The sequence below is a fragment of the Ranitomeya variabilis genome, chromosome 3, assembly GCF_051348905.1.
Source record: "Ranitomeya variabilis isolate aRanVar5 chromosome 3, aRanVar5.hap1, whole genome shotgun sequence".
Taxonomy (NCBI): domain Eukaryota; kingdom Metazoa; phylum Chordata; class Amphibia; order Anura; family Dendrobatidae; genus Ranitomeya; species Ranitomeya variabilis.
The window spans coordinates 7740915-7758179 of NC_135234.1; the positions used below are offsets into that span (position 1 = coordinate 7740915).

Sequence of the window (17265 nt, forward strand, 5' to 3'; positions counted from 1 at the left end):
AATGATCAGGATGTGCACCACATCGGGGGGATTCTTTTAAGTGTAAACACGGCATAGTTACATGACCCGTTTATGGCGAAACACGCTCCTTACACTCATTGGGTTTAGCTCCTAGCGATTTCCGTGAGCTATATATCTCTCGATGGACATCCGGAATATATAATCCTTATATATCTAGCCCGTATCGGTGCCAATATACCTAACTTTCAAAGAACAATAGAGTCCCATGCTTTCTGGAACGGGCTGTACCAGTTTGGGCTGGTATTAGGTGGGAGGGGGGAATGAGGGATTTAGAGAGAGACAGCTTTCGCAGCACAGAACAATATAAATTACGCAGCGATCCCAGTGTTGGCATACTGGGCTCACATTACAATTATATAGCAGGGGGGAGAAAGAGTGGCTTAGAATTCCAGTCTTGTGCTGGCAGGCAGAGGAAACTGCAGCTGAGAGCTCTGTATGTGTAATTGAAGTAATCAGGACGTCTTCCTATTTTCTGACAGTGTCCATATACCTTTGATCCCTTGTTTCTTTTTCTCTTAGGAGAAGAGCAGATTACTAAAGTCACCGGCAGCAGTGTGACCTTCAGAGCGGGTGGAGATGTTCAGCCCTCGGAGATCACCTGGCTAAAGAATGAGATAAAGATCGTGGACCTGGAGGAGGGGAAGGAGCCGGACTTCTATGGGTTCTATAACATTAAGGACAGGGTTGATTTAAACCTGATGGAGAAGATCTTCATCCTCCAGGACCTGACTCCGGAGGACAGTGGGCTGTACAAGGCGGTGCTCCTGGTCGATGGCCAATTTCGGAACCTCTTCTTCAGCCTGCGGGTGCTCGGTGAGTGCGGGACCGGGGGATCGTTCCAGGCAGGAGCCAGTATTACACCAGCTGATTGTGGCACATATCCGGTCACAATGAGCGGTTAGTTGGCGACCGTCCTTCATTGGTGATTTAGACTCTACGGGGCGGGATGATTTTTACAGGTTTTTCCCATTTCATCCTCTCATGCCGGCAATTACAGAACAGCTGAGCTGCGCTGTCCTCATAGCAATTAGTGGGAGTCACAGACAGGGCAGCTCGGCCTTTCTCAACGTTTTCTGCATTTCAATCTCCCATGGTTGGAGCCTGGACGCAGGACCACCATCAGGGCATTACTGGCGTTTGGGGCCCGGCGAGCAGAGGGGGGCCCAGACCTTTTCTGCTTCTATTAAATAGTTCACAGGGACACTGATAAGACAAATAAAAGGCAATACATAGTGTGATATATCAGAACATGAATATCAAGGTTCATAAAGGTGGGATCCACGAGTGCCCCGGGAATGGGAGGTTTGGGTAAGGAAAAATTTCTACAATACACATCAGTATGTGATATCAGAGACTCGTGGAAACAGTAAAGCAAGTAAGGCAGCACACTGCAGAGCTGAAACATGCAAACATGAAACACGAAAATTGAACTACATTACTGCACTAGAAATATGAAAAATTAGAGCGTTTAGCTCATAAAAATGGCCAATTTTATGTGTACCCAACCGTCCCGGATCCCGCGGGACTGTCCTGATTTTGGCAGTCAGCCACGGGATCCCGGGAGGGACATTAGTTGTCCCGCACTACGTGCCTGGGGCGGGGACAATGCAGGGGGCGGCACCTGAGTAACTTAGGTTTGTGGCTGGTTTTTTTTTTTTTATAAAAGCTGGGTCACCTCCCCACCGCCCCCGCCCCCTGTGCGGCGCTGCGCTGCCTGCCACGCTGAGGGAGAGAGGCTGAGAGCCAGCAGCGATCAAGACGAGAGGTCAGCGACTCACTACCTCCTGTGTGTGCACGGAGCTCCGGCTTCTCCTGCTCTTAGCTGCTATCCTGGCAGAGAAGGAGAAATGGGGGAGGTGCCGGGACAGTGCAGAGCTGTGAGCAGCCGGAGAAACTGAAGAGCTGCACATGGACATCAGCCGCCCCTGCACCACAGAGGAGTGTGTGTGATGTGTGTGATGCTGCATGTGTGTGTGTGATGTGTGTGATGCTGCGTGTGTGTGTGTGAGATGCTGCGTGTGTGTGTGTCTGATGCTGTGTGTGTGTGTGTGATACTGCATGTGTGTGTGTGTGTCATGTGTGTATGAGGTATCTGGTGTGTATGTGATGGGTGGGTGCGTGTGTGTGATGGGTGCGTGTGTGTGATGGGTGCGTGTGTGTGTGTGTGATGGCTGGGTGTGTGTGTGATGGCTGCGTGTGTGTGATGGCTGCGTGTGTGTGTGTGTGTGATGGCTGCCTGTGTGATGCATTTGTGTTAAAGCTGCATGTGTTTGTGAGCTGCGTTTGTGATGCTGCGTGTGTATGTGTGATACTGCGTGTGTGTGTGTGATGCTGCGTGTGTGTGTATGATGCTGCATGTGTGTGAGGTGTGTGTGAGCCGTGTGTGTGAGCTGTGTGCGTGTGTGTGAGCTGCTTGCCTGTATGTCATTTTACAGTATGGAGAACTGTGGCCATTATACAGCATGGAGCATCATGTGCAGTCATTATACAGTATGGAGCATCATGTGCAGCCAGTATACAGTATGCAGCATCATGTGCGGCCATTATACAGTATGGAGCATCATGTGCAGCCAGTATACAGTATGCAGCATCATGTGCGGCCATTATACAGTATGGAGCATCATGTGCAGCCAGTATACAGTATGCAGCATCATGTGTGGCCATTATACAGTATGCAGCATCATGTGCGGTCATTATACAGTATGGAACATCATGTGCAGCCAGTATACAGTATGCAGCATCATGTGCGGTCATTATACAGTATGGAGCATCATGTGCGGCCAGTATACAGTATGGAGCATCATGTGCGGTCATTATACAGTATGGAGCATCATGTGCGGTCATTATACAGTATGCAGCCTCATGTGCGGTCATTATACAGTATGGAGCATCATGTGCGGCCATTATACAGTATGGGGCATCATGTGTGGCCATTATACAGTATGGAGCATCATGTGTGGCCATTATACAGTATGGAGCATCATGTGTGGTCATTATACAGTATGGAGCATCATGTGTGGCCATTATACAGTATGGAGCATCATGTGTGGTCATTATACAGTATGGGGCATCATGTGTGGCCATTATACAGTATGGAGCACTGTGTGGCCATTATACAGTATGGGGCATCATGTGTGGTCATTATACAGTATGGAGCACTGTGTGGCCATATTTTTTTGTTTATAATTATTGTATATGAAACAGTGTGATCAGCAGTGCTAAATGGGTGTGGTTGGGACGTGGATATGGGTGTGACTAATTATGAATGGGTGTGGTCAGAGGCGTGGCCTAAAATTTGCCGCGGCGCGCTTTACGCTCCTCAAACTTTGTCCCTCTTTCCCATCTTCAAAAGTTGGAAGGTATGCTGGTAGCCACTTTACGGCATCTCTCTCGTGGAAACAGTAAGTCTCACTGTGCAAATATTAGAATTTGAGCAGAATCACATCATACAGTTCACGTAAAGTGCTCAGAGGTATTACTGGTATAAATTAGGCTAGCATGTGGAAAAGAAGCAACGTATAAGCGAGCGTATCAAGTACACCTACCCATGATGTGAAGTGCTGGTGCACGGACCAAGAGGATTCCCGGGACCACCGCCGACACACGTTTCACGTAAGCTTTTTCTATGGGGGATGAGTGGCTGATGTCCCATCTGACCTTTTAACTCCTGCATTGTAATTAGCCGGTATACTTTGCGCATGTGGTGCGTTCCTCCTACCAAATGTCATTATCAGATGTCCGGGCCTCTCTGGGAGAGCGCACGTGAGGGAAATACTGAAGGTGTGACCGTGGCCTTAATGGAACACTATTCCTCTGTTTTCCGTATTTTTGGCCTGTGTAAATTCCCCTGAGTTGTGTCTGAGCTTCTAAGAGATCGGGCCCCAAGGAAGAAGAGTCTTTATGTGATGAGTGTAATCTGCAGATCTGGAGTTTTTAGTGCTCTTTAGATGAGCACCACTCAGTATGAGGACCCCCTCCTGACACAACAGGGGGTGGCGGTGCACCATCATGGACACTGGGTGAGATGACCTTACTATACGGTGTTCTAACCTCCTCTCTGTCACCATTATCCCCCAGTTAGTTAGTGGACGGCCTCCATTCTGTGGCCTCACCCCACTGTGGACAGGAGCTGTGGTGTGAGGTCTCACCTACCTATCTGACTACAGAGGAGACATGGCGGCAGGAGCGTGCACAATGGCTCCTCAGTGTGTGATGTAGTTGTCTATGTGGCATAATGCCACTATTCCCATAGACCTCCACGTTCGGCTTGCTGCCGCGTGCTCTGGTGTGGACATTATTGAGGCACATCTGCTGGTCGCAGTACATGGGGTTAGCAGGAGCTGATCCATTTCTTTCTTGTCTTCTACAGATCCAGTGTGTAAAGTCTCTGTACAGACCATGACTGTGCGGCACAACGTCACGCTGAGCTGCTCCTCGGATGGCGCTCGACCCTCGAAGTATGAGTGGCGAAACATCACTCACCGAGTGTCTGACCAGCAGAACCTCACCGTATCCATGGGGAAAGAGCCGCAGACTTTGTGGTGTGTCGTCAGTAATGAGGTCTCCCGTAGTAATGCCACCATCACTGTGCCCGGCCGAGGACCAGGTGAGTGTGTACGGGGGTCTACAGGAGCCTGACGGGAGGCTGGTGTATGCGGCTGTGTTCAGATGTGCCTCCTCTTTCATGTCTCCCTGCTTCTTTTTGCCTTAGGCTGGAAGTGCAGTGGGGCGGGGAAAGCAACTGGACTGCTGCTTCTCAGTGCATTGCCGCACTCCCAAGGCACTTCCAGCCTCATTTGCATACAGTTTCTACATTAAATTTCTAATGATTCGCCACTTAGATTTCTACGAGAAAAGTATCATTTCTATTGGCGTTTACACAGCTGTAAAGAAAAGAAAATGAAGAGTGGAAGAATTGTTTTTATTTTTAATCTCACCTCCCTAAGAAAATGTCATTATCGTAAGTGCAGAAAGCGGGATAAAAAAAAACCTCGTCTCACCACTGTGATGCAGCGGTATGACCAAACACAGTGAAACGGCAGTGACCCAAACAAGTTCAAACAAAACGTTCTTTTATTGTGTTACTGTACACAGTCAATATAGTATACGGCTTCTTCATACAGTCCATTAATAATGCATGGCTATATGACGCAGTCAATACACAGGCCGAACTTCTCTCTGTCCAGTTTCCCTGGGTGACCGCACGCCGGTAACAAGTCTCTGTACTCACTCAGCGCACTGCACTCTTTATCCTCTGGAGTGCAGCCGGGTACAACAAGTCTCTGTACTCACTCAGCGCACTGCACTCTTTATCCTCTGGAGTGCAGCCGGGTACACGTAAGACAGCCCAAGACGCAGGGTGTCAGTCTCTCTGGTTCCTTTAGCCTCTGTGCTGCTCCACACTGAGAGAGCTCTGCAGACAACTGCCCTGTCTGCTTCCAAGAACACACTGACACACCTCCCCCACTACTACAGGGCTTTTTAATCAGTCACTGCTTCACTATTCTAATTACAGCCACACCTGTGTCTGTAGTACGCCCTCATGGCCTCACTACGCTTCCATGCACATTCTGCAGAGCACATACAGCGCCCCCTAGCTGTATCAGGGGTCACTGCCTCACACCACGAAAACAAGGGAAAATAACATGATCTGGAAGGTACATACAATGGAGGTGTCCTCGGTGTCGCCGTCCCCTTCTGACCGGGCAAACACCTTACCGCCAATGAACAATGTAACAACGGATCCCGAGGAACAATGGCCGAACTGCGGGTTTTATCATTTCACCATATTTTCAGTGTTTTTGTGATAAGATGAATGGAGTCAGTGAAAACAACGACTCGCCCCATAAAAAACAATCCTGATACGGCGATGGGGGAAGACTAAAAAGACGCGATGACTCTTGAAAGAAGGCAGAGCAAATGAACGGAGCACAGAAACCTCCCTTGTTGTTAAAGGGTTAAACAGCCTCAGGCCTAAGAGCTGTGGAGTGTGGGCGCTCGGCACGGCACTGTGTATAGGGCAGGGCGGCACTGCACACTTCACATATATCGAATGTGGGATCCCAGCAGTGCCCAGCACACCGTGATTACATGGTGATGGATGTGGGGGGTGACGCCGGCATTACTGGATGGTTAGTGACACACCCATGATGGTGACGTAGAGCGAGGCGGCAGATGGCGTCACAGGTAGCTCGGTGCTTCTACCTCCGGGTATTGCAATATACAGTCTACATCTCCCCCGAAGCCAAGGATAAAGATGAGCTTCAGTGGAGGACCAAGATGGTGGCACAGGGGCCCCTGTTGTCATAGTAACCCATTGGCGCCCTGTGGAGACACAGCATTATATCTTAATTAAATAGATGTCTATTTTTAGCAAACCAAGAAGAATAGACTGTTACCTGTATGTTGACTTTTCAATTTAAGCCAATTCATCAGGCCCCATCATGAGGGACACGGATCTACCATTCTACAGGAAACAACTTAGGGGACCGAGGCCCTGGTTGGAAGAATACAGATCTGCTCCATTAATCATCGCTGAACCATGGATATGTTTGGAGAAAGCCAGGAATGGGACCAGACGGTCGCCTGGTTCCATTAAGATGTTTGGAGAAGCCAGGTTGTGACCCTCTGGTCACCTGGCCTTGTATCTCAGTGGACTGTCATCTTCCTATGCTTGTTATTACCTCCTCTCTCTGCGTGTCACAGGTAGGGTAGTCGGCCCTGGGAGCTCTGAAGTTACAGCTGCCAATATCCCGGCGAATCAGCGGAAGGGTGAGATTCTGTAATGTGCACCATCTTGGGTATTTTGCTGGGACTGTTGTACATGTTATTTGCCTGTTTTGTGGTTCAATAAAGCAATGCCACACTGCTTTACCTTCACCCTGTGTTGTGTGAGTAGTATTATGCCCACGGGAAAAGGAGAGCGGGCGTTCGGCGAGACGATCCCTGGTCCATGCGGTTTCAGCTAGCAGACCTGTGCGCCCGCCGACCCCCTTGTCCCCAGACACCCCTGCAATCGTGTTGGTGCACACTCACACTGACTGATACTAGCTGCGTGTGAAGGGATCTCGGCTTATAGCCCCCACATGCAGTCACTCCAACATGGTCGTACAGTTATACCTGTATTTGTGGAGGGATCTTGGCTCATAGCCCCCACATACGTTCACCCCAGCACGATCGTACAGTTACACCCATATTTGTGGAGGGACCTCGGCTCATAGCCCCCACATGCGGTCACCCCAGCACGGTCGGTTTTTGTATCATGCACCACCAGCCACCATCTTGGTCTTCCTGGGAATGTCACAGTTTGGGCTTCATTGGAGGCTGCGCTTTACACTATGTCCTTTGCTAAAAAAAAAAGTTTTCTAAAATGAAAAATGAATTCACCCCATATAAAAATGAACCTATTTGGGATCACACCATCCATAAAAGTCTGATCTATCAAAGCAGAATATTAACACCTTCAGTAAGAACTGTAAGAATTTTCTTTTTCCTGATCCTTTTACTTCCCTCCAAAAAATGGATCCAAACATTATATGTACCCAGAATGCTATCAATGTAGACGGAGAGAGATAAAGTTATGGCTTGTGGAAGAAGAAGAGAAAAACGGAACACACAGAGGTGAGAATTGTCCGGGAGGAAGGGTTCAGGGAACACTTTGTTCTGTCAATTAGGGTGCATGGTTATGAACAGACATCGAATAGTACAAGAATGAGAAGGTTGAGGACATCTGAGGTCGGTTCTCCATGTTGGACTGGAGGTTACACTGACTATGGATGACTAATGGATGGATAGACTGAAGTGCGCGCAGGAATGATATTTGAGGGTCTGTACGATACATAATAGGTCATCGACGTGGAGTCAATGTACAGTGCTGATGGCTAATTTTTTTTCTTCTCTTTTTATCCATGTTGGCTTGTAGGGTTATGGTCAGAAATCCCATCACCGGGACATACAGCTGGGTGGACAATGGAGTCCTCTGGCTTTTGCCAATGGCAGATAAGAAGGAGCAGAGAGCGTTCGGTGAACCTTCCATCCTTGCAGTAGGTTCGCAGGAAAGAGAAAATTTCGGAACGCTTATCCCCAATTTTTGGAAAGTGAAAAGACCCCCCCAAGTTGTCTTCAAGCTGCTATGAAGTCAGAAGTCAAGAAAGAAGAGGTTGTTGGGATTCTCGCTCTTGGCTAGCCACTTGGAACACAATGCCACAGGGATCTTATTTCAAAACAGAATGATGTTTATTTCCACAGGTTGCACAGCACCAAAAACAAAACCATAAACATAAATCCCAGCATTATCCAGGTGCTAACTAAACAGACCAGACCCTGGCTACTCAGACATGGCTGAGCTAGCCACAGCCCGGTCACACAAAACGGCCATTGTCCATAGCAACCAGTGATACTTGCAGTTTGGTGCCCACGGCCTGTGCAGACTCTTCTCAAAGAGATTCTGACTTGTCTCTCTCCAGGTCTATAAACCAAAAAGACAAGGATCCCTAAGATGTAACTTTTAATAGAACCAGTAAAAAACTCTATTTAACATGAATAATTGAGTAAAAAAGTTAGAAAATATTAAATGTACCTAAAAAAACCCTAGGTCACACTACAATGAGTACTGCCTGGCAGTGGAGGTTGGCACCCTACTTTTTCTCGGTTGGCGCCCCCACTCCTCGACGGCTCACCCTCTTATTCCCTAGAAAATACCTACAATAAGGAAAACTGGTGAACCCTAAAGTCATGTACCTATACTATCGCCTGCCTGGCAGTGGAGGTAGACACCCTGATTTACTGCGGTAGGTGCCCCCACTCAACGATGACTGCCCCTAGGGTCCCTCACAATCCCTACAGTTACAGATAGACAAAGGATAATGTCCCATAAATACCTCTGATACCCATAAGAGAAAAAAAAGGAAAATAAGGAAAAAATTAATCAGAAAAAATCAACAAAACCAAAAATAATTAGTATACGTACAATTCAATATTAGTACCCATAAGGGACTACCATCAAGTTCAATGACTTTGAGTTATAAGAATAAACGGGTACACAGAGTGCAAAAAAGATGTATGTTTGTCCAGATACAGCTTTTATAACAGCACCAAAGTGCCTACAAAAATACAAATATCAGATATTGAACAAGCACTCCTGCATTCAAAAAGTGAGTACCATCTTGTCTTGCTATAACATGTCTTATGATATAAGAGTGCTAAATATAAGAGGTTAGTTATTCAATAATAACCAGATAATGCACCCACATGTTCACTGTGATCTAATAATCAACAGAAATCGGCAACTGTTTTGCCACTACAAGATGTGAACAGACCATTACACAGATTTTCTGGGTAGCAAGGACGTAATTACAGCCAGTCATAGGTAAATAAAGGAGAATTTTATAACCCAGCAAAAACAGGGGGGGACACAGTCGTCCTACTAATGCAGATGAACAAGGAGTATATATAATATGCCACCGCAATACTCATCTATTTGCTGGAGTTTCCCAACCCTTTTCGTCCAGCTAAACCCAGAGGTGCAGATCATTCAATGAGGATGTACGTGATCAACATCTATTAGAAGATCCCCAGACCATGCCCGACGTGTTTCCCCCCCATTGGGAATAACGGGAGTTCATCAGGGGTAAAGCAGCCACATCAACGATACAAGAGCTGTAGAGATACTCTCTCCAGGTCCACATGACCCACTCTTCCCTCTCCCCCAGCTGACTGACGAGTGATCACACAGCCTGGTTCTGGTCATGGCTGTCCAGGTGCACCTACTCAGGACCTGTTGTGATAGGATTTACCCCTAGCCTACCTACTGTTGCTGGAGCCTTCACATCCAGGACTTGCATCACCGAGGCCAGCCACCACAGTGACACCTATCTCCCATCTAGGACTTTTCCTCCTGCTTTCCTACAAGGCTTTATATGATGACTATAATCTGCAGATCTGGGTCTGCAGTTTTCAGTGCTGAAAGAGCGCTCTTTTTGTAGGCTAGTTCCACACGGGATGAGGACCTTTCTTGTGACACAGTGGAGAGTCCCCCACTGATTGTGTAGGGGTGCATCATCATGGACACCGGGTGAGATGAACCTGTTGGATGATATCCTAACCTCTGCTCTACCACCGATAACCTCCAGTAAGATAGTGGTCTGCCTCCATTCTGTGGACTCACCCCCCCTCGAAATTCCAGGGACAAGAACCGTGGCACATGGTCTTACCAAATTATTTGACTATAGAGGAGACATGGAGGCAGGAGCGTGCACAATGGCTCCTCAGTGTGTGATGTTGTCACCTGTGTTCTGCACGAAACATAATCGCACCTCCTCTATACGGCAGTATCAGGTGTGGATATTATTGCAGCACACCCGTCGGCTGCGGTACATGGGGTTAGCAGGAGCTGATCCATTTCTTTTTTGTCTTCTACAGATCCGGTGTGTAAAGTCTCTGTACAGAACACGACTGTGGGGCACAACGTCACGCTGAGCTGCTCCTGCTCCTCAGATGGCGCTCAACCCTTGCAGTATAAATGGCGAAACGTCACTCACCAGGTGTCCGGCCAGCAGAACCTCACCATATCCGACCAGCAGAACCTCACCGTATCCATGGGGAAAGAGCCGCAGACTTTGTGGTGTGTCGCCAGTAATGAGGTCTCCAGTAGTAAAGCCACCATCACAGTGCCCCCCCGAGTACCAGGTGAGTGTGTACGGCGCTCTACAGGCGCCTGATGGGAGGCTGGTGTATGCGGCTGTGTTCAGATGTGCCTGGTCTTCTCTCCTTTGCCTCCTCTTTTGCTCCTCCTCATTGCCTCTTCTATCTGGGTCTCATCACTTTAATTTTTGAGACCTGTGGTGTGATGTCAGGAGGAGGAGAAGTACTGGCACCAATCCAGTGACCGGAGCCATTGTGTCTGCTCCAGGCTGGATCACTGTAAATCTCCTCCCAACCAGTTGTCCCATCTTGCCCAGTGGGTCCTGATATGGAGAGATCCTAGGCAGAGATTACTGTATATATCACCTTCTGTGACAGTGATAGAGCGATGTCTGTCACCTCCTGTGATAGCGAGACGTCCGACAATTCCTGTGATAGCGAGACGTCCATCACCTCCTGTGTCAGCGAGACGTCCATCATCTCCTGTGATATCGAGATGTCTGTCACCTCCTGTGATAGCGAGACGTCCGTCACCTCCTGTGTCAGCGAGACGTCCATCATCTCCTGTGATATCGAGATGTCTGTCACCTCCTGTGATAGCGAGACGTCCGTCACCTCCTGTGGCAGCGAGACATCCGTCACCTCCTGTGATAGCAAGACGTCCGTCACCTCCTGTGATACTGAGACGTCCGTCATCTCCTGTTATATCGAGATGTCTGTCACCTCCTGTGATAGTGAGACATCCGTCACCTCCTGTGATAGCGAGACGTCCGTCACCTCCTGTTACAGCGAGATGTCCGTCACCTCCTGTGACAGCGAGACGTCTGTCACCTCCTGTGATACTGAGACGTCCGTCATCTCCTGTTATATCGAGATGTCCGTCACCTCCTGTGATAGCGAGACATCCGTCACGTCCTGTTATTGCGAGACGTCCGTCACCTCCTGTGATAGCGAGACATCCATCACCTCCTGTGTCAGTGAGACGTCCATCATCTCGTGTGATATCGAGACGTTCATCACCTCCTGTGATAGCGAGACATCCGTCACGTCCTGTGATAGCGAGACGTCCATCACCTCCTGTGATAGCGAGACGTCCGTCACCTCCTGTGACAGCGAGGTGTCCGTCACCTCCTGTGATAGCGAGGTGTCCGTCACCTCCTGTGATAGCGAGACATCCGTCACGTCCTGTGATAGCGAGACATCCGTCACCTCCTGTGATAGCGAGACGTCCGTCACCTCCTGTGACAGCGAGACATCCGTCACCTCCTGTGATAGCGAGGTGTCCGTCACCTCCTGTGATAGCGAGACATCCGTCACGTCCTGTTATTGCGAGACGTCCGTCACCTCCTGTGATAGCGAGACGTTCATCACCTCCTGTGATAGAGCGACGTCTGTCACCTCCTGTGATAGCGAGATGTCCATCACCTCCTATGACAGCGTGACGTCCGTCACTTCCTGTGATAGCGAGACGTCCGTCACGTCCTGTGATAGCGAAACGTCCATCACCTTCTGTGATAGTGAGACGTCCGTCACCTCCTGTGATAGCGAGACGTCCGTCACCTCCTGTGATAGTGAGACATCCGTCACCTTCTGTGACAGCGAGATGTCAGTCACCTCCTGTGACAGCGAGATGTCCGTCACCTCCTGTGACAGCGAGACGTCCGTCATTTCCTGTGATAGTGAGACGTTCGTCACGTCCTGTGACAGCGAGACGTACGTCACTTCCTGTGATACTGAGACGTCCGTCATCTCCTGTGACAGCGAGATGTTTGTCACCTCCTGTGACAGCGACACATCCGTCACCTCCTGTGACAGCGAGACGTCCGTCACCTCCTGTGACAGCAAGACATCCGTCAACTCCTGTGATAGCGAGATGTCCGTCACCTCCTGTGACAGCGAAACGTCTGTCACCTCCTGTGACAGCGAGACATCCGTCACCTCCTGTGACAGCGAGATGTCCGTCACCTCCTGTGACAGCGAGACATCCGTCACCTCCTGAGATAGCTAGATGTCCGTAACCTCCTATTACAGCTAGACGTCTGTGACCTCCTGTGATAGCTATACATCCGTCACCTCCTGTGATAGCGAGACGTCGTCACGTCCTGTGATAGCGAGATGTCCGTCACCTCCTGTGACAGCGAGACATCCGTCACCTCCTGTGTCAGCAAGACGTCCATCATCATGTGTGATATCGAGACGTCCGTCACCTCCTGTGATAGCGAGATGTTCATCACCTCCTGTGATAGAGCGACGTCTGTCACCTCCTGTGATAGCGAGATGTCCGTCACCTCCTGTGATAGCGAGATGTCCGTCACCTCCTGTGACAGCGTGATGTCCGTCACTTCCTGTGATAGCGAGACGTCCGTCACGTCCTGTGATAGCGAAACGTCCATCACCTCCTGTGACAGCGAGATGTCCGTCACCTCCTGTGACAGCAAGATGTCCGTCACCTCCTGTGACAGCGAGACGTCCGTCATTTCCTGTGATAGCGAGACGTTCGTCACCGCCTGTGATAGCGAGACGTCCGTCACCTCCTGTGACAGCGAGGTGTCCGTCACCTCCTATGATAGCGAGACATCCGTCACATCCTGTGATAGCGAGACATCCGTCACCTCCTGTGATAGCGAGACGTCCGTCACCTCCTGTGACAGCGAGACACCCGTCACCTCCTGTGATAGCGAGGTGTCCGTCACCTCCTATGATAGTGAGACATCCGTCACGTCCTGTTATTGCGAGACGTCCGTCACCTCCTGTGATAGCGAGACGTTCATCACCTCCTGTGATAGAGCGACGTCTGTCACCTCCTGTGATAGCGAGATGTCCGTCACCTCCTGTGATAGCTAGATGTCCGTCACCTCCTGTAATAGCGAGATGTCCGTCACCTCCTGTGACAGCAAGAAGTCCGTCACCTCCTGTGACAGCGAGACGTCCGTCACCTCCTGTGACAGCGAGACGTCCGTCACCTCCTGTGATAGTGAGATGTCCGTCACCTCCTGTGACAGCGAAACGTCCGTCACATCCTGTGATAGCGAGACGTCCATCACCTCCTGTGTCAGTGAGACGTCCATCATCTCGTGTGATATCGAGACGTTCATCACCTCCTGTGATAGCGAGACGTTCATCACCTCCTGTGATAGAGCGACGTCTGTCACCTGCTGTGATAGCGAGATGTCCGTCACCTCCTGTGGTAGCGAGATGTCCGTCACCTCCTGTGACAGCGTGACTTCCGTCACTTCCTGTGATAGCGAGACGTCCGTCACGTCCTGTGATAGCGAAACGTCCATCACGTCCTGTGACAGCGAAATGTCCGTCACCTCCTGTGACAGCGAGATGTCAGTCACCTCCTGTGACAGCGAGACGTCCGTCATTTCCTGTGATAGTGAGACGTTCGTCACCTCCTGTGACAGCGAGACATCCATCACCTCCTGTAACAGCGAGACGTCTGTTACCTCCTGTGACAGCGAGACATCCGTCACCTCCTGTGATAGCGAGATGTCCGTAACCTCCTATTACAGCTAGACGTCCGTGACCTCCTGTGATAGCTATACGTCCGTCACCTCCTGTGATAGCGAGACGTCCGTCATGTCCTGTGATAGCAAGATGTCCGTTACCTCCTGTGTCAGCAAGATGTCCATCATCTCGTGTGATATCGAGACGTCCGTCACCTCCTGTGATAGCGAGATGTTCATCACCTCCTGTGACAAAGCGACGTCTGTCACCTCCTGTGATAGCGAGATGTCCGTCACCTCCTGTGACAGCGAGATGTCCGTCGCCTCCTGTGACAGCGAGACATCCGTCACCTCCTGTGATAGCGAGATGTCCGTAACCTCCTATTACAGCTAGACGACCGTGACCTCCTGTGATAGCTATACGTCCGTCACCTCCTGTGATAGCGAGACGTCCGTCATGTCCTGTGATAGCGAGATGTCCGTCACCTCCTGTGACAGCGAGACGTCCGTCATCTCGTGTGATATCGAGACGTCTGTCACCTCCTGTGATAGCGAGATGTCCGTCACCTCCTGTGATAGCGAGACGTCCACCACCTCCTGTGACAGCGAGACATCCGTCACCTCCTGTGACAGCGAGACGTCCGTCACCTCCTGTGACAGTGAGACGTCCGTCACCTCCTGTGATAGCGAGACATCCGTCACCTCCTGTGACAGTGAGACGTCCGTCACCTCCTGTGATAGCGAGACATCCGTCACCTCCTGTGACAGCGAGACGTCCGTCACCTCCTGTGATACTGAGACGTCCGTCACCTCCTGTGATAGCGAGACATCCGTCACCTCCTGTGACAGCGAGACGTCCGTCATCTCCTGTGATACTGAGACATCCGTCACCTCCTGTGACAGCGAGACGTCCGTCACCTCCTGTGATACTGAGACGTCCGTCACCTCCTGTGATAGCGAGGTGTCCGTCACCTCCTGTGATAGCTCAGTTTGTAGCTGTACTATGTGTGAGGCACGGCGTATAACAAGTGCACTACTAATTAGAGAGAAAACCACATCTCATCACTGATCACTGTGCTCTGTTATATCCTGCAGAGGAAAAGAAGACGGGAGTCTACGGGTCTCACCACATCATCATTGCAGTCAGTGCGATTACCATCGTCATCATTGTCCTCATCACTGCACTGTATAACTACAAGAACAGTAAGTACATTATCCACCTGCTGTATCCTGCCCTGTACTAGATATCTATATATACCAAAAACGGCAAAATGGAGAGCTGGCCAATCAAGTTTACTAAAAGTTCAACATTTACCATACAAGATGCGTCAGAAAACGCGCGTCGGGGTCTCGCCCGATCCTGTGCAATGTTTTTTAATATGGGTAAATGTTTTAACTAAACCTTTTATCACTAGTAGGCATATTATCACTAGTAGGCATATTATCACAAGTAGGCATATTATCACGAGTAGGAATATTTATCACTAGTAGGCATATTATCACGAGTAGGCATGTTATCACGAGTAGGCATGTTATCACGAGTAGGCATATTATCACGAGTAGGCATATTATCACTAGTAGGCATATTATCACAAGTAGGCATATTATCACGAGTAGGAATATTTATCACAAGTAGGCATATTATCACGAGTAGGCATATTATCACGAGTAGGCATGTTATCACGAGTAGGCATGTTATCACGAGTAGGCATATTATCACGAGTAGGCATATTATCACTAGTAGGCATATTATCACGAGTAGGCATATTATCACGAGTAGGCATATTATCACGAGTAGGCATATTATCACGAGTAGGCATATCATCACGAGTAGGCATATCATCACGAGTAGGCATATTTATCACGAGTAGGCATATTATCACGAGTAGGCATATTATCACGAGTAGGCATATTATCACGAGTAGGCATATCATCACGAGTAGGCATATCATCACGAGTAGGCATATCATCACGAGTAGGCATATCATCACGAGTAGGCATATCATCACGAGTAGGCATATCATCACGAGTAGGCATATCATCACGAGTAGGCATATCATCACGAGTAGGCATGTTATCACGAGTAGGCATGTTATCACGAGTAGGCATATTATCACGAGTAGGCATATTATCACGAGTAGGCATGTTATCACTAGTAGGCATATTACCACGAGTAGGCATATTATCACGAGTAGGCATATTATCACGAGTAGGCATATCATCACGAGTAGGCATATTATCACGAGTAGGCATGTTATCACGAGTAGGCATATTATCACGAGTAGGCATGTTATCACGAGTAGGCATGTTATCACGAGTAGGCATATTACCACGAGTAGGCATATTATCACGAGTAGGCATATTATCACGAGTAGGCATATCATCACGAGTAGGCATATTATCACGAGTAGGCATGTTATCACGAGTAGGCATATCATCACGAGTAGGCATATCATCACGAGTAGGCATATTATCACGAGTAGGCATATCATCACGAGTAGGCATGTTATCACGAGTAGGCATGTTATCACGAGTAGGCATATTATCACGAGTAGGCATATTATCACGAGTAGGCATATTATCACGAGTAGGCATGTTATCACGAGTAGGCATATCATCACGAGTAGGCATATCATCACGAGTAGGCATATTATCACGAGTAGGCATATTATCACGAGTAGGCATGTTATCACGAGTAGGCATGTTATCACGAGTAGGCATATTATCACGAGTAGGCATATTATCACGAGTAGGCATATTATCACGAGTAGGCATATCATCACGAGTAGGCATGTTATCACGAGTAGGCATATTATCACGAGTAGGCATATTATCACGAGTAGGCATATTATCACGAGTAGGCATATCATCACGAGTAGGCATATCATCACGAGTAGGCATATTATCACGAGTAGGCATATTATCACGAGTAGGCATATCATCACGAGTAGGCATGTTATCACGAGTAGGCATATTATCACGAGTAGGCATATTATCACGAGTAGGCATATCATCACGAGTAGGCATATTATCACTAGTAGGCATGTTATCACGAGTAGGCATGTTATCACGAGTAGGCATATTATCACTAGTAGGCATGTTATCACGAGTAGGCATGTTATCACGAGTAGGCATGTTATCACGAGTAGGCATG

General features: G+C 48.9%; 1 protein-coding gene across 3 annotated transcripts in view; it reads left to right on the forward strand.

Annotated features, from left to right (window-relative positions):
- The window catches only part of LOC143817877 (uncharacterized), a 35230-nt gene that overhangs the window by 6432 nt on the left and 11533 nt on the right, over window positions 1-17265 (forward strand). For 2 of the 3 annotated variants that reach the window (XM_077299345.1, XM_077299344.1), the window contains exons 2-5: window positions 541-834; window positions 4391-4627; window positions 10441-10707; window positions 15207-15314. In XM_077299345.1, coding sequence (XP_077155460.1) covers window positions 541-834; window positions 4391-4627; window positions 10441-10707; window positions 15207-15314 — 906 coding nt within the window. The remainder of the gene's footprint in view (window positions 1-540; window positions 835-4390; window positions 4628-10440; window positions 10708-15206; window positions 15315-17265) is intronic. The other variant, XM_077299346.1, reaches the window with a different exon arrangement.